At 38.2% G+C, this 25793-nt stretch overlaps 1 protein-coding gene across 3 annotated transcripts in view; it reads left to right on the top strand.

Moving 5' to 3' along the window:
• The window catches only part of si:dkey-112m2.1 (transmembrane protein 132C), a 177473-nt gene that overhangs the window by 121996 nt on the left and 29684 nt on the right, over positions 1–25793 (top strand). For all 3 annotated transcript variants that reach the window (XM_044334116.1, XM_044334114.1, XM_044334115.1), the window contains exon 5: positions 14597–14786. In XM_044334116.1, coding sequence (XP_044190051.1) covers positions 14597–14786 — 190 coding nt within the window. The remainder of the gene's footprint in view (positions 1–14596; positions 14787–25793) is intronic.

The following is a 25793-nucleotide window of genomic DNA, read 5'->3' as shown; positions in this document are numbered from 1 at the left end:
CAACCTCTTCGGTTATCTTTATCTTTTTTCTGTCTGTGGTGTTCATGGGCCAAATTTATAAAATGTTCTTTGTTGTCAGGTAATGAGTTAAGCAGAAACTCACAATCTGATAGGGAAGGGATGCCCCGCTGTAATTGAGTTTGTCAAACCAGTCCAAACATTCCCCATGTGTTAAAATTTAATTAACAGAGATTTTTTTGTTTCTCTGAGTATATATTAAGGATTCAAGCATACAAGTAATTTAAAAGTAAAAGTAATATAAAGTCTCCTCTCCTCCTAAATCCTCAATCTGACTTATCAGCAACCAAAGCCAGCGCTGGTGGGTAGTTGCCCACAGACAAGTTGGATATTGGCCATGGAGCCTGGTGGTGTTTGATAAGGCATGCCTATTGGCCTTGGGACCCCAGGCTCAGACCCTCTGATCCACTTCATCTTCTAATAAATCATCCACTGAATCCTTGGCCCCTGTTAATGCTTTAGAGCACTCTTTGAGGTGTACTTTATACTTGAGGGACTGCAAGAGCTTGTCAAGGGATTTTCAGCACGCAGGTATGCACCAACAGTTTTAACATTCTGTATACAGTGAGGTTAATGTTAGAACCCACAATAAATTGGAAGCAACAAACAAAAATTATTTGCAAAATTGGTAATGTTTATATAGTATAGCAGGTAAATGCCATTTGGCATAGATGTATTCACCAGTTTGCAAATGATTATTAACAATAAAAGAAGACTGCAAAGTGTATTTCTTTTATGTGTAGGTGAGAAGTGAAGACAAATCACAAGAGCTACACCTTAGAAAGTTGTTTGCTCAACTGTTGTGTTTAACAGCAGATGGCAAGAAATGTAGGGGATGGCAAAATAAGGGCCGGTATGCCTCTCCCTCTCTCATCAAATCCCTCTCTCATCCAGTGGGTGAGGAGGAGAGGGTTGTGTTTATTTGACATATTAATGAATCAAGGGAGCAGAAGTGAGGTTCCAGGGTCAGTAAGAGGTCAGGGTTGGGTTCAGCATTCTTATTAACCCCATCCAGATATACCAATTTAATAAACTCAACCAGGGACCCGTTTGTTATGGTTTGTGTTGGGACGTGCACATGCATGCAGGTTTGTTGCCTGGTTTTACATATTATTTGTTCCTCCAAGTGTGTGAGAGAGACATAGAGAGGGAGATTTGTGGCCAGAAATCAATCAGGTGTCACTGATGAAACTGGATAGGGTCAAGGTAACATAATTTTGTAAAGTCTGCATGTGAAAGCATGTATAAATTGATATAAATATAAACAAGATTTCAACTTTGGTACATTTTAATAATATAGCAATCCGCACCAAGCTGCCAAATATGTGACCGACTATTAGTGATGTTTTTTTTTTAAAAGTTGTATTGAGTTTTGATTGATTGTTGGAAAAGACTGGATTTAACCATTTCATGATAAGCAATGGAGAAAGAAAAAAGAAAAAATGAAAAAAGGACAACACTGCAGAATCTTCCACCAAGGGAAATGAGCACTGCAGTTGTATTGATTTACTCTGTCGGAAACAATAAAGTAAAATGTGAGATAAAAAAGTCTAACAATGACCCAGTGACACACAATAGAGTGGTACGAGTACTGACACTGCCTAACCCGAACGAAAGAGAAATACAGACCTCATTAGAACATGAGTGGCAAAGAAGAGCTGAACAACCAGGAGAGGGCAGCTAATAAAATCTGAGGCACAGAGTACTTCAGCAAGGGCACAATAAACAATACACTTTGTAACATGAGCATGGCAAATAAAGCTATCCTGTAAAACATTTCAACAATATTTACATCCAGGTTTGTTCATATTGTTTTGTCATTTTGTTTTTTTGTTGGTTTTTTTTTCACCAGTTTTCACAGAAAAACACCCAGATTTTAAAAACCTGTAGATCAGTTAAAATTATTAATTTGCCATAAAACCTCATAGTAAGCCAGTGCCACTCAATATAAATGAAAAGAAGAGTTCCTCTGAGCACAGCTCCCCTCACCCACTTAATTTACATGATAGCCAGAGGGCTTATTACATTAGCATGTAACTAGCAATGATTTATTAACACTCATCATTGTGCTGTCATATTGTGCAGTCTAGTGAAGTGAAACTTTGATTGTGAATGTTGGACATACGTCCGTATCAAGCAGGAAGCTCCAATGCCGAAGTGGCTTAAACCGGCATTCTTTCTAATGGCCAGCAGGAGACAACTCCACTGGCGGCAAAAAGAAGTCCAATTATATGGAAGTCTATGAGAAAATGACCCTACTTCACACTTGATTTATTACCTCAGTGAACACTTTCATAATGAGTTTATGGTCGCAATCACTAGTTTCAAGTCATCTTCAATATAGCATGATGTTCATTTTGTAAATTATGATCCCATTTAAAGTGAAATGATAAAGCAGGGTATGCTTTAGGGCGTTGACAACTTGCTACCATGGTGACAATGTTGGTTATATACCTAACCTAACGTAAGCCTAGATTAGAGTAGGAGTATAGGCATAGCTGTCCCTATTTTAGTGTGTTTTCAGTTCTTGAAAGTTAATTGTAACATTTTGGTCCCCTAAAAAGTCTTGCTCAATGTTTGGTTGCGCTAAAAGACCTTCTAAGGAGTCAGCTGTTCAGTGCTAACTAAGCTAGAAGCTAACACTATTGTTAGCATCAGCTCCAACCCTCTCGTCCAAATATGGTCACTTCTGGCTCCAAAAACCAAGATGGCGTCGGTCAAAATGTCGAACTCAAGGCTACAAAATGGGAGTCCACAAACCAGTGGGTGATGTCACAGTGGCTACCTCCATTTTTTTTTCAGTTTATGGTCCATACTACAGAAAATCATAAGTTGTGTTGGAACCTTGGTAGAGCTGAGATAATCAAACATGTACCAAAATCCTTGAGTGTCAATAAATGCAAACAGATCTCCAAACATGCACAATTCTAAACAATAATTCTAAGCAGTAATTTTCAAGATTGTTACCAACATTTCACTAAAACTCACAAATTGATGCCTGCAGCTATAGGCCACAAGAGAATGTGCATCTCATTGACTCTAACAATCAGCCTTGGTTGTTACAGGCTGCATTTGCGATATTCAACCTCCTCAATCAGTCACTTTTTTTTTTACCATTACAGCCCTAAGGCATCTGTTGGAAAATCCTGCATTGCTAATGCAGAATAAATGCAGAGTGGCAAGACCCACCACAGAAGCAAACAATGTTGTCTCAAAAGGTTTTCCAAAGTCAAAACTTATATTGACTGTCTAGACTGTCAAAATGGACTTGTAGGACTCCACAAAAATGTGTCAGTCAAACACTTCATACTTCAGCTTCCTTTTAAGATTTTTTTTTGATAGCAGACAGTATAGAAGCAGACAGGAGAGGGGGAAGAAAAGAGGGTATGACATACTCTACAACACGGGTCCTCAGCTGTATGGGATTTAACCAGGGGCATTGTGATTATGTGATATGGGCCTTAAACATTCAGCTATGAGGACACCCCATCGTTGAAGTCATCTTGCTTTAAGTCGACATCCATTTTGTCTGAAATGCTTTAATTATTTCCATCTGGTAATAGGAATCTAAAGCTGTTCAATCTCTTATGCCATATCTGAAAGAGGCCGCACGCCAATGCTGCTTTGTCTTTCTAGAAGTCTCGCTTTTTTAGCCATTTAAATGCTGTGTGTAGATGTTTCAACCAATGTTCTTTCAAGAGCAGAAGAGGAAAGGCAAGTGAAATAGGGAAGGCTGAGGTTATTACATGGCAAATTTCCTCTGTTTCCACAATGTTAAGGCACATTGAGACATAGATTGACATAAAACAAGAAAGAGAGACATAAAAGGCGGAGGGGAATAAATGAAGCAAGGGGAGTGGTAAGCAAAAAGCAAAAGGAGAGATGAAAAGATGGAAGTATAAAAGAAAGCTCCAGTGTGTGAGATCAAATAGATACCTCTCAGGCAGCAGTACACAAAGCCTAAAATCATCCACATCATGAGATTTAACAGTAGCAGGCAGCAACTGAGAGGCAAATAATGGGAAGGACAACTTAATCTAATCCTTTGTCATCTATGTGTATATGTGTGAGTAACAAGGGAAAGAAGAAGTGTCATTCCTGGTGGAGAGTTTAAACTCCAAGGGGGAGATTAGCCAGTCACACTCAGTTGATCTTATTGTCCAGGATAAGAGGATGAGCACCATAGCCCTCTGGAGAATTTTACTAACACCCCTAAAGCTCGCAGAAATCAATAAGGGGATATAAGATGGTGTTTATACAGTGATTGATTGTGCTGTGTTGTATTCACTGTCTTAAGCATGGCTCGTAACCGCCAGCTGGTCCTTAAGAGCAGTTTAGTGGCCAATAATTCGAAGGTCTTGGTGGCACTGGATAACTCTCAAGTCGATGTTGTGTGGAAAAGGATGCAAAGAGTTTTTAAGAGGCTGCATTTATTTCTGTTTTCAGAGGTTAAAAATATTTTTCCCAGTACAAATTAGCTGGATTATTCTCTGTTTGCAATTTATAATAATTGTTTTTCCATATGTACGTATGTATACCTGAACAGTGCATCAGTTAGACCATGTGAGGGATGCAATTGTTATACCACTGAAACTATGAAGATTTTGTGAGCATCTGTGTCTCGTACAAAATCTGTTAATGTACTGCTAATTTGTTTTGGCCTGTACATAGGTAATCATAGGTAATTATGTTCAATGGCAATTTTTTTTCCCAAATCAAGAAGTGTAATTGCACTGCAGATCTAAAGCGGAAGTTTGGAGTCGGAGTTTGATGGTTAAGTTTAAGACCTGACTGAATCACATTATAGTAATAGCTGTATTTTGACATTCAACATTTCACTAGAGTATGTTAAAGATGTGAAATACTAGAGAAGTAAAAGAAGCAAAATACATGAAAGTTGGTTCATGATTGTGGAGAACCTCTGCTAATTTGAGGCTTTTGTGCTCTCTGCTGTTTTCATTATGGACCAATCTGTGTGCTGAAATGTGGAGAAGAGCCTGAAACACTGGAAAATGCTCTGCTCACTCAGTCAGATGCAAAACAAAGGAAAATAGCACTCAGCTGCAAAACTTTATGGGCGTGTTTGCACCATCATATCATTAGTGTAATATTTTTTGTGAATCCGACCTTGAGATGGCGCAGATAGAGGTTGCAAATCATGTGCAATTCATGGTGCTATAGGCAGTCGCAATCCATTCTTTGTGAATTTGCACCTTGGAGTTTAGTGAAAGAAGTTACTGAAAGATTGTGGTTTTTGGTAAATATTTAAAAAGTCATTATGTACCATCCTGCATAGACTTTTCAATTATTGAGCCTAGATCACAGTCTTCGTCTCATATTAACCAAGTGCTTTGAGCTGCCTAAACAAACAACCATAACAAGACTTTCTACTGCCATGCTAGCAGCTCTGAGGCTATACTTACTCTAAATGCTAACATAAGAATGCTAACATGCTCACAGTCACAATGCTAACATATTGATGTTTAGCAGGCAATATTTACCATGTTGACCATCTTTGCTAATTAGCACTAAACACAGTTGAGGCTGATGGGAATTTTATTAGTTTTGTGGGTATCTGGTCATATGCCAAAGTACTGAGCAAATTGACATTTTGATGTGATGATGGCGATACAGGGAAGGTCAGGGGAACACCAAAGTCATTTGATCCTCTATCCTCTAGGGACATTGAATGTCTGCAGCAAATATCACAGCAATCCACCCAATAATTGACGATATTTCACTCTGAACCAAACATGTCATCTTCTCAGTGGCACTATAGGATAAATCAGGGGATCACCAAAGTCATCAAGCTTCATTCTCTGGGGACCACAAATATCAGTACCAATTTTTTTAAGATTCTTCAGTCTGGACCAGAGTGATGGACTGACTAATCAACTGACAAACAAAAGGACAGTGCTATCCACAGAGACACACTGCTTAGCATGGCTAAAAGCGTTGATCATGCCCAAGTTACCAGGAGCAGATAATGTAGGGTAAACATATTTAATATGTTGACAGTGAACATTTTGCAGATAAATTCAGAACTGATATGTTGAACTGACTAAACATTTGCAGATATATTCGACATAAATGTCTCCATTATGTTGATGGAAAAACAAAAACAGAGTGGCATATAAATGTAATTTTGAAGAGGCAGGATTGTTTGTGAAATTCATTAATTTTTAATGGGTAAGGTTTTTACCCTTTTGAGGTTCTCATTTTGATGAAACAGTTGAAACATTCCCTTGATATGTCTTTTTTTTCCAATCAGTTTACATACATTCTCAGGCACCCTGTTGGTATGTGATAAGAATGGCATTTCAGAAACAGTATGTTGAAGGAAAAAACAGATTTTTTTTCTGAGCTGTTCTGACAGAGTGAATTTAAATAATATGACATCAACTTTTATCTGATGATGTTGGCAACATGGTGAAAACAAAAAAACCTAGTTACTTTTTTGTCATAGCCTTTCTGGTGATGATCTGACTCAAGCTCACTGTAGAATTTTTGCACCATGTTAATATCTCCAATTTCCCAAGAGATGTCTGTGTTTCCTTGGTCGCTCTTTAAGCTCTGATTGGCTTTTTCTACGATACGGTGCAGAGTGGTGACACTGCCTTTTGATTGGTTGATGCATGGAGCCACATCTGTTTCATGCAGGAAGCCCGAATCCTCTCATTTCACACACCGTTTGAGAGGAATATAGGAAAAAATATGGCACAGAGAAAGACAGAAAATAGACCAGCAGACTTTTGAGAAAAGGAAAGATGGGTTGAGAAAGGAGAGGAATGGTGAGAAGAGGAGAGGCAAGAAGGAGAGGAGAAGAGGGAAAAACAGAAGTCGGGGGAAGGAATGAACAAGAGAGACAGCAACAGAACACAACTGAGGGGGTTATTTCAGAAAATATCGAAGGCGAGACAGACCAAAAAGGCAATTTGGGAGAAGAACTGCAATATTTCTCCTTCGTTTTTCTTCACCCTATGCCCCCACCCCACCCTTTTTGCACTCTGCAGGCCTACTGTGAAAGCAAACTAATCTGTACTGACAGGGACAGGGCTGACGTACAGGGTTTGATAGATCCTGGGGGAAATCTCCAGCATACATAAATTGGTTATTCCATGTTTCATCTGCTTCTTGACATGGTTTCATTTTATGATCTCTTTCATTATCTGTCTGTCACATGTCAATGTTTATCGCTCCATAAACGCATCCATTCCACATAGATGAAACAGGCATTGCTGGATGGAAAGCCACCCTACCCCAGACAGAACAAGGTTAGGATTATAGTGCAAGTGTTTTATGGGCACCGTTCATTTATTGCCAACAACTGTGACGTGGCTCAGTGAGCTGTCTTTGGTGAATAATTTTGGCATTTCACGAGGAATAAATCATGAGTACTCACGCACATTTTGGAGCTACTCTAACATTTTATTTTATACTCTATGCAATATTTCCTATTCTTCAGCCTTTTCAAGCCCCACAGGGCTTCCAAATGGCTCTGGTGGCTGAATAACTCACCTGTAAAGACCTACCCCAAACTATCACGCTCTGTTGCACCTCAGGTCTGCAGTTCACAGGTGCAGTAGAGGAGGAGTGCCATGGCAGAGTTCTGCTAGTTTCAATAGTATCTCATTAGCATCATCGGAGAGAAGAGACAGATACTAGACCTGAGATACTGGAACTCATTAGAGAGGAGCGTGGACTCCCTTGGGATGTTCACACATACATACACACACACACACACACACACATAAAATAAGGCTTCTGTTATACCAGAACTTAATTTATTAATCATAAAATTCTAATGACCCCCAACTACACCACGAACTCATTACACACACATTCACCTGCTTTAGCTTCTGTTGAACTGCGGCAGTCGGAGGTAGTCTCCGCTGTTAATGTGCAGTGTGACCTTTATAACTACACTGTAGCAGCCAATGGAGCTCCTGTTGACACCAGGTTTTATTCATTGGAGATATTATCCAAATTCCCCTTGAGGGCTTTGAACCAATTATAATCAAAACATATTTCTGTTTGGAGAGACATCAAGACTCCAAATACAGAAGACACTCTGGCGCACAGCTGGATAGTAAGTGAACTACAAATAATGAAAACAGCTGCAAAAGCAAATCATCTGTGTCATCGGATATGAGGACATAAATACACTCAGAAAGCAAGAAAGAACAGTAATTACATCCTACCCAAACATCTTCTCTGCAACAATGAGAAGTCCATTAAAGGAATAGTTCAACATTTTGAGAAATATGCTTATTTGTGTTCTTGGCATTTGAGTGAGACAAGAAAATCGATACTACTGTCTGTGGTTTAACTATGGAGCTACAGCCGGGAGTCTATTAGTTAAGTTTAGCATTAAGACTGAAAACAGGGAGAAATAGGTCAAAGTTCAAAAATACACCTACCATCACCCCTGAAGTTCACTAACTAACCTGTGGTATCTTGTTTGTTTAATCTCTGCAGAAACAGAAAGGTAAAAATGACATGTTTCTTTCCTGGCACAGTGACTTCTTTTGTTGTCATGGTAAGGTTGCCAGGCAACCAGCGAAGAAATAGTGAAGTAGTTCTAACACACAATTCCCCATAAAACCATAACTTGGGGTTTCATTTCCCAAAATGTCAAATTATTCCATGTACAAGACTGGACACTGTATTCCCTCCATGACAAAAAGCTTATCAGGTCCATTTAACACCTACAATATCAGTTTAACTTTTCAAATTCAAACATGAATAAATGAGCAAACAGTAAAGATTCAATTTTCTGAGATTTCACCTTTTAGACCCTTTGACAAAGTTTTTGCACATCACAAAGTCTTAATGGCAGGTGCACAGGATGGAGAAAAATCCCCAAATTACCTGAAATTTCCTAGAATCTTCCCCAATGCAGGTCTCCCAACTGAATCATGACTAAACATCGTGGTCACTCATTATCAATGTTTGGTTCTTTCTCAAGTTTTTAGACCCTCAAATAAATTTTCATGAAAGTTTTACACTTTCAGCTGTGAAAAAGAAGGTTTGGCTAACACAAAAAAACAGATGAAACCAGGAGGTGGATCTTTTTGTGAAGACAGATGGCCAGCAGAAGTTGCTCATCCTGCCCATCGTCACACCTACTTTAGTGAATTACTTCTGGTCTCGCATGTCAGGATTCAATTAAGACGAAGGCAACTGTGCTACTGCCCATATAATTTCTCCACCTGTTTTTTTTTTCTTCTCACCAACAGGTTTGCATCAACAACTCAAATTGCGACAGGAAATAAAGTAATGCTGAAACAATTAGGCTATTAATTGTTAAACAGAAAATTAAACCATTATTAAGTCACATTAACTTCACAGACGCCTGCTTTTCTGTGGTTTAAATCATTGTAGATAAAATATATGTGGAATTGTTGACTGTTTTACTGATGAAACAAGCCATCTGACAACGTCACCAAGGGCTCACTGTGATGGGCTTTGTTCACCATTTTATGGTCAAAACATGTAATCAAAAGATTAAAAAAAATCTAACTACAAGTAATGATAAGTTTTTGCTTCAGAAGTAAAACCATCTTGCTGTAAAGTCATATCTGTCTTTTTCGTTCAGAAACAACCATACAAATCTAGAGGAAAATATCCAGACTGCCAACATCAGGCCTTACAGTAGATAAAACAGGCTACAGCGAAGATTCCAGCTGCTGATAGATAAACAGCAACAATGTGTAAGTTATATAAAATATTTTTTCAGTCAGTGTGAGTTTACCAGGAATTCTGGGTATCCGTCTCAACACATCCTACTTGGTATGCACTGTCATGCAGATGTCCTCCTCTCTTGTTCGCCTGACCCAGTCAACATACACACAGGGGGGCCATCTTCTGGCCCCTGTAACGTGCAAAAAAAAAATCCACTTTTAATTGAATAGACTTGTTTGAGGTATTAATCTTACAAACACGCCTCCCTCTGTCTCTCTTACTATTGCGCGACTCGCTGTCGATTCACTGTGTGGAAATAGATTCAGGTCTTTGATGTATCATTGTTGTCAGTGCTAACCAAATCACTGCTGCGCATGAAAGGAACCCCCTCGGGTCTCCAAAAGAGACAGCATACTTTTTTTTTCACTACCTTTCTCAGAGCCAGATATCCACCGAGGTGTTAAGAGTGAAAAGAGAAAAACATGGCTGCATGTTTAACAGGGCTTTTGTGTTCTTCAGCTCCACTTTTATTTTCCTGTTTTTGAACAAAAGGAACTCCATTCTTGTCTTTTTTCTTCTTTTTTTTTTTGCTGTTATGCTGTTTCTTCCCTGCTCAGAGCACCTTTGTTACTACAAGGGTGTGTTTGAAATGTATCTTAAAGAATTGAAAGTGTGAGCGTATTTTCCTCTGAGTGGATTGCTTTACCTTGTTCTGTTTGTACTTTCACACCCAACAATACAACTGACAAATGGAGATACCTCAAAAGCCTCCTCAAAATGACATGACCGTTTTTCCACCTCATTTCACCACAACAAACCTGCTATGATACCAGGGCATTGTCACTGTTTGCTTTTGAAGAGGCACAGTCATTTCTGTGATGCCAGCAGACATTTCACTTTTATTGTAGCCCTTCTAACCCCGTTTCCGCTCAGTATTTTGTCTCTGTCTCTGTGTCCACCCTCTTGCTCTCATCCCTGTCCACGTATAAGGGCAGGAGAAGTGATAGTTGCCAGTGAGTGTATTGAATTGTATGGTAAATGCTGGGAAAGGGCACACGGTGCGGTTATGTTTCTAATGAGACATGGAGGAAGCAGGCTGACCTCTCCAACCGGTGGGCTGCAGACATTCATCATCCCAAACACACGCTGGTTGAAAGGGTGATTGAGAGAGTCAGAGAGACAGAGACAGAGAGAGAGAGAGAGAGAGAGAGAGACAAAGAGACAGACAGACAGAGAGAGCACTGCCCTCTATTGGGAGCAGCATGACACTGCAGATGAGCAAGAGGATTTAGTTAAAAGGGAGGGAGAGATGGAGAGAGAAAGACCAAAGACAGGAAAAAGACACAATAATAAAGACAAAAGAGAAAAAGACAAATTGAACTGGGTGAGTTGTATTGTGGTGTTCAGCATTCGAGCCCTGATTGTTTGCAGCAGGACTGTCTGTTGCAGATAATTGATTTGGCTGTAATTGTACACCATAAGCGTAAACCACATAATCACTGCAGTCGCTACCCCTGAGCCCAGCATGTTGTCAGGCAGTAGACGATATCCCACTGCGGCTCCATAGTGCTCTGAATTTCTGTCTGAGAAAGAAATTTAAAAAGGAAAAGAGAGTGATGGATGGACTTGAGCTCCAGAGAGTGAATAATGGCTACAGTCCATGGCCATACACATAAAAGTAGGGATTTTCAACAAATCTGTTAGTACAGTAGAGATGACCATATAGAACCACAATCAATGGGTCTGTGTGGGATGTTTGCTCTCAGTTGTTCCTCTGTTTTTCTTTTGATGTTTAACTTTGATTGAAAGGAAATGGATTTCAAAGAGCAGAACCGAACCTAAGAATTCACGCAAGGCACCACATGAGGTGGTGAACAAAAGCATGAATAAAAAAGTGCAACGTAAGTGTTTGTAATGAGAGTGTGGGAGTAATGTCTTGATTGTATACTGAAAAAAACTGCCCAATTATTCCTTCCTACTGAAGATGTAAATCTTTTTTTAAAAATGGGTCATAAAGTCTTTTAACTTTTTTTAAGTGAATTTCTAAAACAGCTGAGCATTCTAGTTTTTAGCAAACATTACTCAAACAGGAGTACATATTGCATTTGTTGAGAACTATTTTCAGCCGTGGATTAATACACATTTAGTGCTGTATTGTGTATTTACGGTAACAGGATGGTGTATGTGGTGTCATATACATATATACATATATAATTTCACCAGCTTTATCCTTTAGTGTAAAGTGAAAAATGCACCAGTGTCAAAAAAAAAAAAATCTTTCTTTTCTTTTCATCTGTATTTTTTAGTGGGAAAGAAGTGTATGTATGTGTTTTTGGTAAAAGAAGAAAGGTAGTCAAAGGAAAATTTTCAACAGTGTGAGCAAAATCATGAAAAAACCACCACCAACTGTGCTCTACTACACCTCAGTACACCTGTATACTATAATTCCTCTGTGTTCAAACAGATTTGTTTCTCCACGCTGCTCGCTGTGTGGCCACATTCACACCAATATTCACCTACGATTGCCCCCGAGCCAAAGCTTCTCTCTCCGTGGCATTTGGAAACATATTTAGTATAATTCTGAACATTACCCATTGAAACAGAAAAGCTTTTTCAGCCTGACCCAGAATTGCTATTCAAGCTGTTTTCATCCACACTTGATTTTCAGCCTCTAAAACTGTTCTCCCTTACACTTTTCTACCAGAGTGGATCCTTAAATCTGTACTTTGAAGTGAAGCTAGCGTCTGAAGTGTGAAAACAGAAGGGGGAGTCGGGGGGAGTTTTTAAATGCAGGCTTGGCCAAAATATGTTCAAGAAAAACCTTGGATCTTACTCCCCTCGCCACCAACACCCCCTCCTCATGCTCAATTTGGGTTCTCTCCAGCTTTGTTTTAATTGTGTGACAACCAAACAACAAGCATACAGCTCAGGACAGAAATATAAAGAGAATGGTTAAAAAAAAAAAAAAAAAACAACTTTATACTTAAGTCTAAGTTTTCTCCATTTTAGTTAAAACACATACATCTAAAGTATTTCTTCTTTGATTATTTTCTTAAAAGTATGTTTGAAATGCTTTTAACTTGCCATCTAAAGAAGCACACAATGTAAATGCTTACCTCTGTGTGCCACTTCCAGATTTCCAAGTGCGAATTGTATTTTCCAAGACAGCATGTACCATACTATATATCTGTGTGTGGTTGTTGGAAAAGGTGCTACATCAAGTTTTCACTGCGATAAAGAACACCTGAGGGAAAGACAACAGCCTGATCAAACCAAGTGCCTCAGCAAATCAAATACATCTGGAGGATTTTTTTTTTTTTTTGCGTTCATTGTTTTTCTGCTTTGTTTGCATCTCCATCAGCTGAGAGAAAAATTATTTGCTTGGCCCTGGCAATCTCTGCAAGAGAAGCTCCATATTGCAAGAGGAAAAATAAATTGCTTTTTTTTATTTATTTATTTATTTTGCCAACATCATGCTTCTGTATGGATGTGAGAATGAATTTCAATAGTGCTGCGATTAGTTTGATATCAGATCAGGAGAGAAAATAAGCATATCCTTACATGTTGCATAAGGAATGATTGTGTTGTTCACAATCTGATTTAGAAATATTTTTTCTCACAATTGCCAGCAACGTGAATATTGAATGCCGGAAACCATACTCTGCTAATCACAAATGTGTGTTAATGTTTTCTTTACACCTGACTAAAATGTGCAATTAATTTCTCAGTCCCTGTTTTTCAGCCCTGTTTTCTTAACAGCAAATACTCCTGTCAGTGTCTGGTAACAACAATTCCTCTAAATTAAACAACACAATACGTCGTTAGTCCATACCCTCCAGACACACACTCAATAGTTTTCTGATCTGACGTAACTATTGAGAGAACAGTGCCTTCCAAAATCACTGCTGGAAAGATAAATCTGTTTTATGATCTGACAATGTTGTTGTTTAAGTTTGCTCTAACCAAAACATCCAGGTTAGGGTTAGAGAAATATGGTTTGGGTTCAAATGACTTCTTCTTTAAGGTCAGGGAATGATCGCAGCCATGGTTAAAAGAAAGCAACGTTGACTTTTGGTAGGAAATGTACAGCAGTCTCCTATATAAATACTTTGTTAAGCTTAGGGAACTTTTGTCGTCATGGTTACAATAGCAATTTTATTGTTAAAGTTAGTGAACAATTGTGGTTAAAAGAGGTGGTTAAGTTAATAGGAAGCAGGAAATGAACAGCTGTTTACTGTATTAAAGTCCAACTTTTTGTTGTGCCAGCCATCCATAAACTCTGACATCCTCCCTCTGCGAACTTTGTGGCTCCATAACAACGTTACACTACTTCCTGCTTTGCTCCTGACAGAAAACAGTCATAATTCCACTAGAGGGCTCTGTCACTTGAACGCAACCTCCTGTTATTTATGGGCATTTGCTGAAACAACTGATGCTCCTGTTTTTCTTAGGTCTTAGGAGAGTCTGAAAGATAAAGACCAATTTCTCTTCTGTTTTCCTTTGATCTCATTCTCTCCACATTCTTTAATGCAATTCTTTTTTTCCCTCATCCTGTCAACCTTCTCTGTTCCTTTTTTCCACTCAATATCTCATGTTTCCCCTCTTCATTCATAATCTCAATGTTTTCATCTTAACCTTTTTTTTGTCCTTTCCTGTTGCATTCTCTTTAAGCCATGGTCTTATTTTTGCTCCTTACATCATCTGTGTCCCTGCTCTTTTCTTTACCTTGTCGATTCCTAGCTTATTTTTATCTAGTTATCCTTTTACGTTTGCCTTTCCAATTGCTATCTATCTTTCTTTGTCCAACACCCCCCACCCCAAATTGTCTGCCTTCCCCTGTTTTATCTAAATCCACCACCCCTGACACACATCTTCTACATGTTTCCCCATCCAGGGTGGAGGCGGCAGGCTACCAGCGCATCCTGCAGGTTGACCTGGAGGTGAACGGGCTGATGGTGACTCTGGGAGGAAGGGAGGTGACGTGGCAGGTGGAGTATCCGCTCACACGCACCCTGACCAGTGAGGTGCAGACCGTCATCCGCCTGGCACCGCAGGACCTGGGTGGCATCGTGCCATTAGCCATGGTGAGGATGTGGGTGGTTGAGCTGTGGAAGTTGGAAGCTTGTGTGCAGACATTTGTGTTTCTGTAAGTGTTGCAATGGCTTTTTGTGGTACTGAGGGAATGGCATTATGATCACTGAGAATACCTGATTCAGATTGACCGGAGGGTATGTGTTAGATGTCATTTGTTTCTCTGCACTTCACAATTCAGTTGCCTCAAACATCACATTTTTCTTCTGTGATGATGACACACCACTCAGTCAGAGCAGATAGTCAGTACGCTCAGAGTTAACATAAGTGGGACCCTGGCCAGACTCCGGTCCTGGGTCAGGTCTCGGTTACTAGAAACCAAATGGAACCATGAAAGCCTCTAACAAAAACCCAGCTAGCCACCATTATTTGGTATTCTTCAGTCTTTTGGCTCCAATTTAGAACATTTCAAATGTAATTACTTTCACACACCCTTATTCAAAGAAGGGTGTGAAGGCAAAAAAACCAAGCAGGAAGTAGATAGCTGCAGCACATGTCTGGAAGAACATCACCAGGAAAGATGTCATGTGTCTCTTTTTTTTTTTTTTTTTTTTCTTACCAAATATTAAAAACGAAGACTTTATTTAATCATAGGTTAACATATCAAATTACTGTCTGACCTAAAATTGGGGCCACAATCATATTTTGACAGAATGAGCTTAACAGTAAATAGAACTTAAAACACCCACATATTATCATATATTTCCGAGGATATTAGTTTTTGTTACTAAGCAACGGTTTCTTTTACTTGGACTGTAAGATCTGTAACATTTGTCTAAAGAGTAACATAGATAGTGAACAAACACAATGCTTCTATTTAAAGAACATTCTATTTGAAGAATATGAAAAGACAATTAACATACTGTATGTTTGATATTGGGCATGCAAGCTGGATAATCTACTCAGTGACTAAAAACGGATTTCATTTGACTAAGAACCATCCTGTGATCTGCGCCGAGGGCTTCTTAGCTTCTACATTATGCTTTATTTTTACATAACTGCAAGGCTCTTTGTGGATGGTCCGTCATTGTGAGCTTTTGACTTCTTCATGGTATGGTAACACACCTGCTATATAGCCGGGTCTTGCTTCTGGCTGTGACAAATACATTGGAGAATTAAGACTCTATTAATGGTGTTAGAAGAAAATATGATTTATTACTATTAATAATTACTACTATCCATTGGTCCTTTTGAAAATTTCTTGCCCAAGTATTTTTAACACAAAGCTTGCACTTTTTAATTGTCAATAATCTGGTTAATGCAGCACTCTTCAGTTTGCTGACTGAGAAGTTAATTGAATTTGGATTTAGACAGTCCAAAAATGGATGATTTGGCAAGTAGCTTCGGATTGCTAATTGTGTCATGATAATGACTATGTAAACATGATAAATTGTTATATAATTGTTTTTTTCCAAGATGAAAGAAAAAGTGTTCAGTATGCTGCAAAGAGATAAGAATAGTTTTAATTTTCCTTGCTGATAATGGCCACGTAAAAATCAAATGCCTTCGAGGGCTTTAACTTTTATTATGGCAGTTTGGTGAGAGAGCTGTGACTCATTTATGGTTTCCGGCCAGTAGAGTAGCCTGGAGACATGACTTCATTTCTGAAATTTTAATATCTTTTTAAAATTAAACAGCTCTCTTTGTGAATGTTGAAATGTCACTTTTATTTACTAAACAGACAAACTAAGTATTGAGACAACAGATAGTGGACAACAGGTGCACGTGTAAAATCATGCAAAAGAATGTGTTGAATTACAAATGTAGCTTTTCAAAACATTGCATTTCTAATAAACTTGGTGTTGGCAGTGTGCAAGTATAGTAAGTATATATAGTAACAGTTTCTATTTAATAAATAGAGAAAAGAGGACAACATCAATAAAGTAGCATAAGAAAAAATACTGCGCAGTAACAATACTGACAGTGAAAAATGGATGGATAAAACCATCTAGATTAAGTTTATAAAATGTCTTGCGGCCAGAAGATTGTCACACAAGTGAGAGAGCACAAGGATGCCAATACTTTGAAGCTACACATGGCGGCACATTTTCCCACTCCCCCTGCTGTGAACAGATTCTTCTTCTTCTTACTATTATAATAATATAATAATATCTTTATTTATATAGCACTTAGCGATTAAGAATTTTTATTGTACACCAACTTTTTTTATTTTAGTTAATTTAATTACTTACAGTATGTACAAGACTAAAGTACCTTAAAATAGTACATTGTGACAATTAAGCTAACACCTAGCAGCTGTTTGTACAAGCTTTTGGCAGCATTGTAATATAATTGCAATATATTAAAATGTCCATCTGTCTGACGGACTGTAGCTAAGTACCAAAAGCAGAAGGTTGCTATGGTTGGAGATAAATAAATACATAGAATATAAAGTAAATAACTTCATATTCAAGTTATCTGGTCTGTACATGACATTTCATTGTAATGCATATCAACATCAGTGAGGTGATTGAGTTTATAAATATGACATTATACTGTATGCCTCATCATATTGTCTTAGGTTTTAATGCAGAGAAAGTTAAAAGGAGCAGCTTTAAATTTACATAAACCAGAGAATCTGGTTTATCTGGAATAAAATTGTTTTATTCTATCAATTTTCTGCTTTGTTAAGTCCAGTAAGCTGCAGGCTTGTGTGGCTTCATGGCGGGATACTTGCTGCTGGCTTCTGTGTTGTAGCCGCTGGCGCTGAATAACTTGAGTCAGACAAGCCTTTGTGAAAGTCCTGAGAGGCAAGTGAAAAAAAAAATTCTAGTGATCCATTTTCTAAGTCTGATCTAAATTGTTTTCTCTCCTGTGTTTATGATTTAAGAACAGGTGAAAAAAAGGTTTTGCCAGGATAATCTTTCTCATTTCCTTTTTTTTCATCTCTGAAACAGGTGGAAATAAAAGTTTTGTCAGGTGAAAAAAATAAAGTTTTGTCAGGATCGTTTTTCTAAGTTCTAAGTGAACTATATTATTATTATGATCATGATTGCTATTATTGTCATCATCGTTGTTGTTTTTATTTTTTATTTCTTTATTTATTTACTTTGCAAGGATCTTTTTTTGTGTTTGTTGTTGTAATACTCGTTCCAGCCACAAGAGGCTGAAGTGCACCACCACCCTATGTTCTAAATATGACTAAAAGCATGTTTTCGTCCAAGTGAGTTTTGATTTCTTCATGCACTCAAGGTGCATGTGTTGTGTGTTAGTAAGTTATATAACATTACTGTCATGTCTTTCTTTTGGCTAGAAATGTATTTTAATTGGCACTAATCTAATCTGGATATCAATAGAATCAATCCATTTCAAATAACCAATCTGCCTCCTTGAAGAGATTGCATATTCTACTCAAGGTATCCTGATTCAGTCATCAGTCCGTTGTTGTAAAGGATATTAGCTAGTTAGTCCAGAAACAAGTAATGAAAGTAGTTTGCAACATTTTAGTTAATTTTAGTGGTTCAAAAACATCCACAAACACAATTTATTCATCATCTGCTAGCACTGATGAGCAAACGTTAATCTCTCATAGCAACCGATCACACTGGTACTATGAATTTGTTTACTGAAACTTTCATGTATTATGATACTAACTTGATATCTCTTTCAATAAACAGAAGGCCACACCCCCTCAGCATACTGAGAGTTGGCTGTGCTCAGAGAGGGTGCACTAAAACATTTATACCAAATTAAATGATAATGAAGCTAAAAAATGACACTCCTGACATTAACATTCCACAAACTTTTTTTTCTGACATCATTATACTAAGTCTTTAAGGACTCTACATTTGAATATTATTTACAGTTTAACAGTCTTTAAAGAAGCATATTTTCAGTGTTTGGTCTGAAAGCATCCAATAGCATCTTTACTGGTAGCATATGACAACCTTATTCTGGGTGAATCAGTTGTTAAAAAGCGTAATTTACAAAACAATTGGCCCTCTGGCAAACAGTTGTGGCAAGCCTCTGGTGTTACAGCATGCAAATTAGTTTTGTAGCAAAGTTCTGGCAGCATTCTGGAAAACAGTTGTAGTGATATTTGATTAAAAAAAAAAAAGTATGGTACCTGTGGTTTCTATTGTTTGCTGCCAGTTTGGAACAAAGTCTGTTTGTGGCAATTTGTTTTTACATTTCTCTGGCAAATACTTGTGGCAACATTCAGGTTAACAGAAACATAACATGCTTAATATTACAAGCACTTGCACTTCAACATCTAAAGTTTAGATTTTAAACATATATAATTGTGTATAGTCTAATAAAAACAACAGACAAAATATGTATTATTATACATGTTTATTAATTGAACATACACGAGATTTTCAGTGTATCATTCAGCAAAATTTTATAATATTTAAATTCAACATTCATTTTTAATAAAACAAAATGTGATATACAATTCATCAAAAAAAAGGTAAGAAACAAAACATTTAAGGGAAGTGGGAACACTGCAACATACAAATTGGTGATGATATGTGCTGCAAATGAAAAAAATACAGTTTTCTAGTGATAAATACCCTCATATGACAGATTATTTGACCATGAGAATTAGGTTGAGCAACAGACATTTAAGATAAAAATGAACTAAAAATGAACTTGTACACTGAAAACATTCCTGTGTTAAGTCATGGGGTGTTAGGATTATGAAGCACCAACCACCTACAGTGTTTTCAAAATCACAGGCACTCTTGCTTAGGGTGAAGTGAAAAGGCCTGAAAGATGAATCAAGTAATGGACAATGGTTTTTGCTAAAATAATTGGTAAAGTGGTATTACAAAGCATACTTGCTTGATATATTACTTGCCATGGGTGCCATCCATTCTGGAGCAGTAAATAGATAATGTATTTGGGATATCTGAATCTTCTCCAAAATCAACTTTGAGGATGCATGGTGACCACAGACCTTGTGGCAGAAACCACTGGGTTATGCGTGCATAAAAGCTGAACTGAGTGGAAACATTTTTTCTAGCAAAGAAATGTCATAGTAACAAAATTTCCTTAGATACTGATGATAGGGGTCTTTTAAGTATTTGGCTTACTGCCTGGCTGGCATTACCAATATGGAACCGACTTGTCATTTAACAGACTTCGGTTTAATTATGTAATATCTTGTCTACAAGAGATTGCATACAGTGAAATTAATCAGGCTTTGTAAATGTCTGTTTATGTCCTCCAAAAATATAGGTACAAACCTGACAAAATACTTAAAAACTGTAAACTTGTCATGTCCTCACCTGATCAGGTTCAGGTACTTGCTGGACCTGTGCTTGGACCATTGAGATGTGCACATTGTATTTTTCCTATTTTTCCTTTTATGAAGAGAAAGAATGATTCATTTGAATGAAATGACTCTACACCAATCAGCAATAACCTTATATCGTATGTCATGGCAAACAAAGGGAAGGGTCTAAAAGTAAAAAGACAAAAGGGAAGGGGAAAATCCACTACTGAAAGTGAAATGTATAATTATAATGTATTGAGAGAGTGAGCTGAAATTGAGTCTTTTTAATGCACTGCACGTTGTACGATCATTACTGTGTTTTGCATAAAAGTATTCATGAGGTAAGATTAACAACACATTCTTATTTTCTCTCTGAACACTTTCATCTGCCAACAAAATCAAATTAAGCTCACTGCTCCAATATGCTTGGATAGCTTGGGTTATACTTTATAACACCTTACCTACGCACAGCTGATCAGTTTTGAATTTCTCCCCAACGGTGTGTAGATGTCATTCTGTGAAACAAGACAGTATCATTCAGCGTCATAGTTGCTGTTCAAGTTTATTTAAGTATTTTATTCATTGAATAAATAAACAAAGCTTATTAACCTTACATGGCCTCCTCCTTCATGCCATATCGGTGAAGGAGGAGGCTATGTAAGGTTAAGGATGAAGGAAGATGGACCCAGAAGTCGAATGCTGGACTTCCCTCTGGAATATTAAACAAACGAAAATGAGCTGACTGGCCTCAAGGGTGAATTAGATTGATCTAAGTCACTGGTTATCTAGGACCCCCTAGGGGTCCTAGAGGGGGTCCCCATAAAAATGAGGGGTAGTTTAATTTTACTAATATTCTATTCATTAGAAGTTAGCACAATGTATAACAATGACTATTCTGATCAGAGGTTTCACTCTCTCCATTATCTCCCTACCTACAGTATAGACAGTTATGGAATTTTCTACTAAATTATATCTAACAACTATCTTCTTAGATAGGGGTTCCTGGAACATGAATTTTATCAAATGGGGGTTCACGGTTTGTTACATATCAATTTGGGAGTCCTTGACATGAAAGGTTTGAGAACCAATTGTCTAAGTACCAATGGTTTAACTGTCAACTGAAGGAATGACTAAGAATAAGCATCACACTATAATTGCAATATTCAATAAACATTATCCAATTCTACATCATAAATGTGAATAATAACATATTCATTTTAAATTGCCAAAATCAGCTATATTAAATGTAAAAAATTATCCTCAAGCAAGCCTCCAGATGTCCCACTCATAAGGGTTTTTTTTTAATCCTTATTGGTAAAACATCCCACTTATAAGGGGTGAAATGTCCTTGTCATCACAACTAACTTTACAGTAAGCTAACAATGACTATGCAGTCGACTTAACCTAGGTTGTAGCTGTTGGTAAGCCATTATGATTGCTTTTAGTCCTATTTAGAACATGAGGTAGTGGTGCACTTCAGCCTCTTGTGACCAAAATGAGTATTATAACAACAAACACTTCGTAAAGTGCCAAAATTCCAAAACTTTGTTTTTTCACCTTTTTTCACAGGTGAAAAAATGTGACTTAGACAGATTATTCTGGCATAACCTTTTTTTTAAACTGTTCTTAAGTCATAAACACAGGAGGGAAAACAATTTTGATCAGACTTAGAAAATGGATCACCAGAATTTTCCTTTCAGGGCTTCTGTAGACCCTCATGTGGCTGCTGTGCAGAAAGTTCGGTACATCTGCTCTGAGCAGAATACACGGCGGTAGAGAGCTTCACTGCAGCAGCTGCAGTGAAGAGCGCTGAGAGGGAAGAGAGGGGGAGCCAAGCAGTTGCTGCTGCACCCACAGCAGCGCTGAAGAGAAGAGATTCAGAACAAAGGCCAGCTGGCCTTTTATTGACCTGGTGACATCATAGGTCACACTGACCAATGGTGATTGGAGGAGGGCGTCCATGGGCAGAGCTCAGGTGGAGGTGAACCTGAGGAATTCTGGGTAGTTAAGTTCATTCATGGGCGGAGGCCCTACAGCTTGTAGGTAGACACCAGTCAGTCAATCATTGCTGGCACTCAGCAGCGTTTCTCTGTTTATAGAATGCCAGACACTCTGTTCAATAACACTCTCATCTCTCTCTGATGGCTTCTGGCCTACACTCCTACACTTCAACAGAGAAGCGCACACTGATACAGTAGCTGCCTGCCAAACATGAAATATAGGACTCAGGCTTACTTGATTTGACAGCTGCTGTAATCTGTCCTACTGGATAAGTGACTGCAAGTGTGGCAGATATGTTAATGCACCAATGGAGAAAGAGAGAGGCTGAAAATATCTTAGGAAGTCCAGTAAAAAGAGATGAAAAGAGATGGGAAAAAAGGTGAGTGAGGTTTGGACAGTTTTGTGTTTGGAGTAGTTCAGACTCCTTGTGCCTGCCATCACTGCATAAAAGCAAGAAAGATAAACACTCGATATACATCCTGCAGCAACAGATGAAGCCCATCATTTCAGAACAGATACTTTCCTAGTACAATAACACTAGCAATTTGTACTGTAGACCAATCTATGACTTTCAATATTGTGTCTTTTGTAGCTGGACTGGATATTTCAAAATACTAGTTCAGTACTGAATACACTGCATAAAACATTTATCTTTACAAGTAATTTAACATTCGGTTTAAACTCGAATTTATTCTTCAAATGAGAGAAGAATTCTGGCATTTGGATGAGATAATTGCACAACTTCTCAATGCAATTCCCCTTGTATTAGGAATATTAAATGAATCATTATCTTCAAACAAGACAGAATAGATACAGGGAGACTGCTGTGCTAATATCAGAAAATGACCTCATACAGGAAAATTCTTAAAAACAAGTTGATTTGTACTGAAAACAGGCTGATTTTTCTATGTATTTAAGAAGAGTATAATTTGAGGATTCAGTAACAGATTATAAAAATCGTTCAGACAAAGAGTTTTGTTACAGTAGTGTATCTTTTAGAGATTCTGTTAACCCCAGTGATTCTCTGGTTCAGTTATAACATTCTCTTTTTGAAATAGTTTGAATTAATAGATTTAATAGCCCCAAAACACTCAAATGATCAAATGTGCAAACTGAAGAAGAGAAGCTAAGAGAAAGTTGTTTACTGTACGAGAAGGCTTGTACATTATGGTGAAATCATGAACTCACTGAACTCAAGTCATCAATTTGTCACAAAGACAAATTCCTGTGTATTGTTTGCCTGATAAAATATTGTTTTTTCATTGTGAGGGAGAAGCAAAGAGAATAAACTGTTAGTGCAATAAGAATTTGTGAACTCAAATGTTTTTATGATTTTAATGTGGAATTATTAATTATTATTGTGCATGACTCAAATATGAAATTATTGGTCCAGCGACATAACTAATATGAGAGTCTAGAATTATCAATCAATCAATCAATTTTTATTTATATAGCACCAAATCACAACAAAACTAATCTGAGGGCACTTTTCACATAGAGCAGGTCTAGACCGTACTCTTTAATTTAAAGAGACCCAACAATTCCCCCATGAGCAAACACTTGGCGACAGCGGTAAGGAAAAACTCCCCTTTAACGGGTAGAAACCTCAAGCAGAACCCGGCTCTTGGTTGGCGTCCATCTGCCTTGACCATTATGATGATGATGATGATTACTATTAGGTCATGATAACAGCTGGAGGACACATCATACAAATAAGTCTTGTGCTGCCACAACTCAACAAGATTCTCCCAAACATTTTGTTTTGCTTGTTTTACCTCTGTCATTGGACTTAGCACCAGTGTTGCATTGATCAATGTGTCATTTCATGTGCATTCCTACTGGTTGGTTAGTAGATGTACGTCATAGCAGCAGTCACATTGTGAGATGGTTATCCTAAATTTCTGACACTGTCAGAATTTTGTGGTTGCAAGACTGTGACAACGGCCATCTTTGAACCTCTCTCACAGTGCGACGTAGGACCACCGTTTTGTAGCCACAGCCAAAGATATCGCCACGTTTCTTTCACGTTGGTCACATCTCGTCTGGGACAGCCCGAAATCTCACAGTGTATACCCGGCTTTAGGGGCTCCATAGAAGTCTGGAGCTTGAAAATGATGAATAAGTAGGCTGTTCCAGATTTGGATAGTTCTCACTGGAGGAGAGCTCCTGGTTTAGGCTCCCCTAGTTTTGATTCTTAACTCATGACTCACGTTTTCCAACTTTCACTAGCATGTTCAACTACCTTTGTTTTTCAACTCCCATCTTCAGATTAGCATTTTCCCAACTCTCATCTTCTGACCCCCATTATTTCAGCTAGCCTTTTCTGACTAGCATGTCCACAAATCTCATTGTTTCCACTCGCCTTTTCAGACTGCTATTTTCAGTCCTGCTTTCAGACAATGTGTTGTTGATCAGCATTCCTGGTGAGTTGAAGAAAGGGCTGGTCTTTTCGGTTGAGGGTTTGTACTGTCTGCATTCGAAACATGAGGGGACTTTCCCCTACAATGGCACCAAGAAGGTAGATGGGAAGAGAGATGGTGAAAGCGTTCATTAACAAGCTTGAAAGATGGCACATGCAGAGAACATGCCAATTGAGAGTGCACTACTTTTACAGCATCCTCCCATGAATTTTTTGATCTCTCTCTTGCTGCGCTGTGCCTTTCTGTTTCCTCATTAGAAGAGACAGCCAATGTTGCCCCCATAGCTCTTTACAGTACATCCCAAATGCTATCATTAGCATTTTATTCATAGCCTCTGAAACTCACTCCATTTTAAACTCAATAACATTAGCTTTGTGCTCACAGTCCCATAACATTATAATCAGAGCCATTAGCAGGGAGCCCAACATTAGCTTTTTTTTTTTTTTTAAGTCACGGGTGAGTGTCTTTGTCTAGAATAATTAGAGTTTGGCCAAATGCTGCTTTCTCCATATTGACTCCATACCAGCGTTTGACAGATAGTGATAGACTGAGGCGACAAAGACAACAGAATTAATAAGAAATTGTGTCCTCTGCGGGCAAGAGAGACAGATAAGTCCAAAAGAAAGCGCATATCTGTAATTTACACACATTACTATCACAGCATCAGGACCGGCCAGCGGTATTCTTGCAGGCTGCCATCAGTCACACTGTCTCGCTGTCAGGAACTGTATTTGGAAATGCCCTGGCAGAGCGCTAATAGGCTGTGCAGCGAGGCTATCCGCTGGCATGCTAAGTGTCCTCAAGGCAGCATTAGCCATCTGCATACAGCCATAATGCCCCTTACAGCTTAATTAAGTCCTCTTGTGTATATACAGGCCTCTAATTTACCACTCTATCTTTCGCCTGTGCATTTTGACAACATTAATTCTCCCTTTCGCTCTCACCCCTGGTGGATTCAGCTTCATGCACCAAGCTTGTTTCTCATCCCTGGTCTTGATCATCTTCTACTGCAAAGTCTGAGAGGGAGAGACGGACAGACAGACAGAGATCAAAACAAGGAAACTTTGCTCAAATCAACAGAATTTTTGGGATCAAGCTCTAGAAAGTTGTGTTTTTATTTTTTCATCTGTCTCTCACAGTCATGAATTTCTGCTTTAGAGCCCAGAGTTTTGAGGCTGATACTTCAATGTTGGTTTAACTTAGAACACCTCAAAAACTAAAAAAGATCCTTAGAAATGTGATGGTTAAACTAGTTTGGGTTTTTAGAGTTTTTTCACTGAAAAGAGCTGCATGCTGCAGCTGAAAACTGCAGTGAGAGTGAAAGAAAACAGTAAAGTTGTGGGCTGTAAAACCAAAACAAT

The sequence above is a fragment of the Thunnus albacares genome, chromosome 18, assembly GCF_914725855.1.
Source record: "Thunnus albacares chromosome 18, fThuAlb1.1, whole genome shotgun sequence".
NCBI classification, from domain to species: Eukaryota; Metazoa; Chordata; class Actinopteri; order Scombriformes; family Scombridae; genus Thunnus; species Thunnus albacares.
The sequence above is the reverse complement of the archived record's forward strand: the minus strand, read 5'-3'. Positions and strand labels throughout refer to the sequence as shown.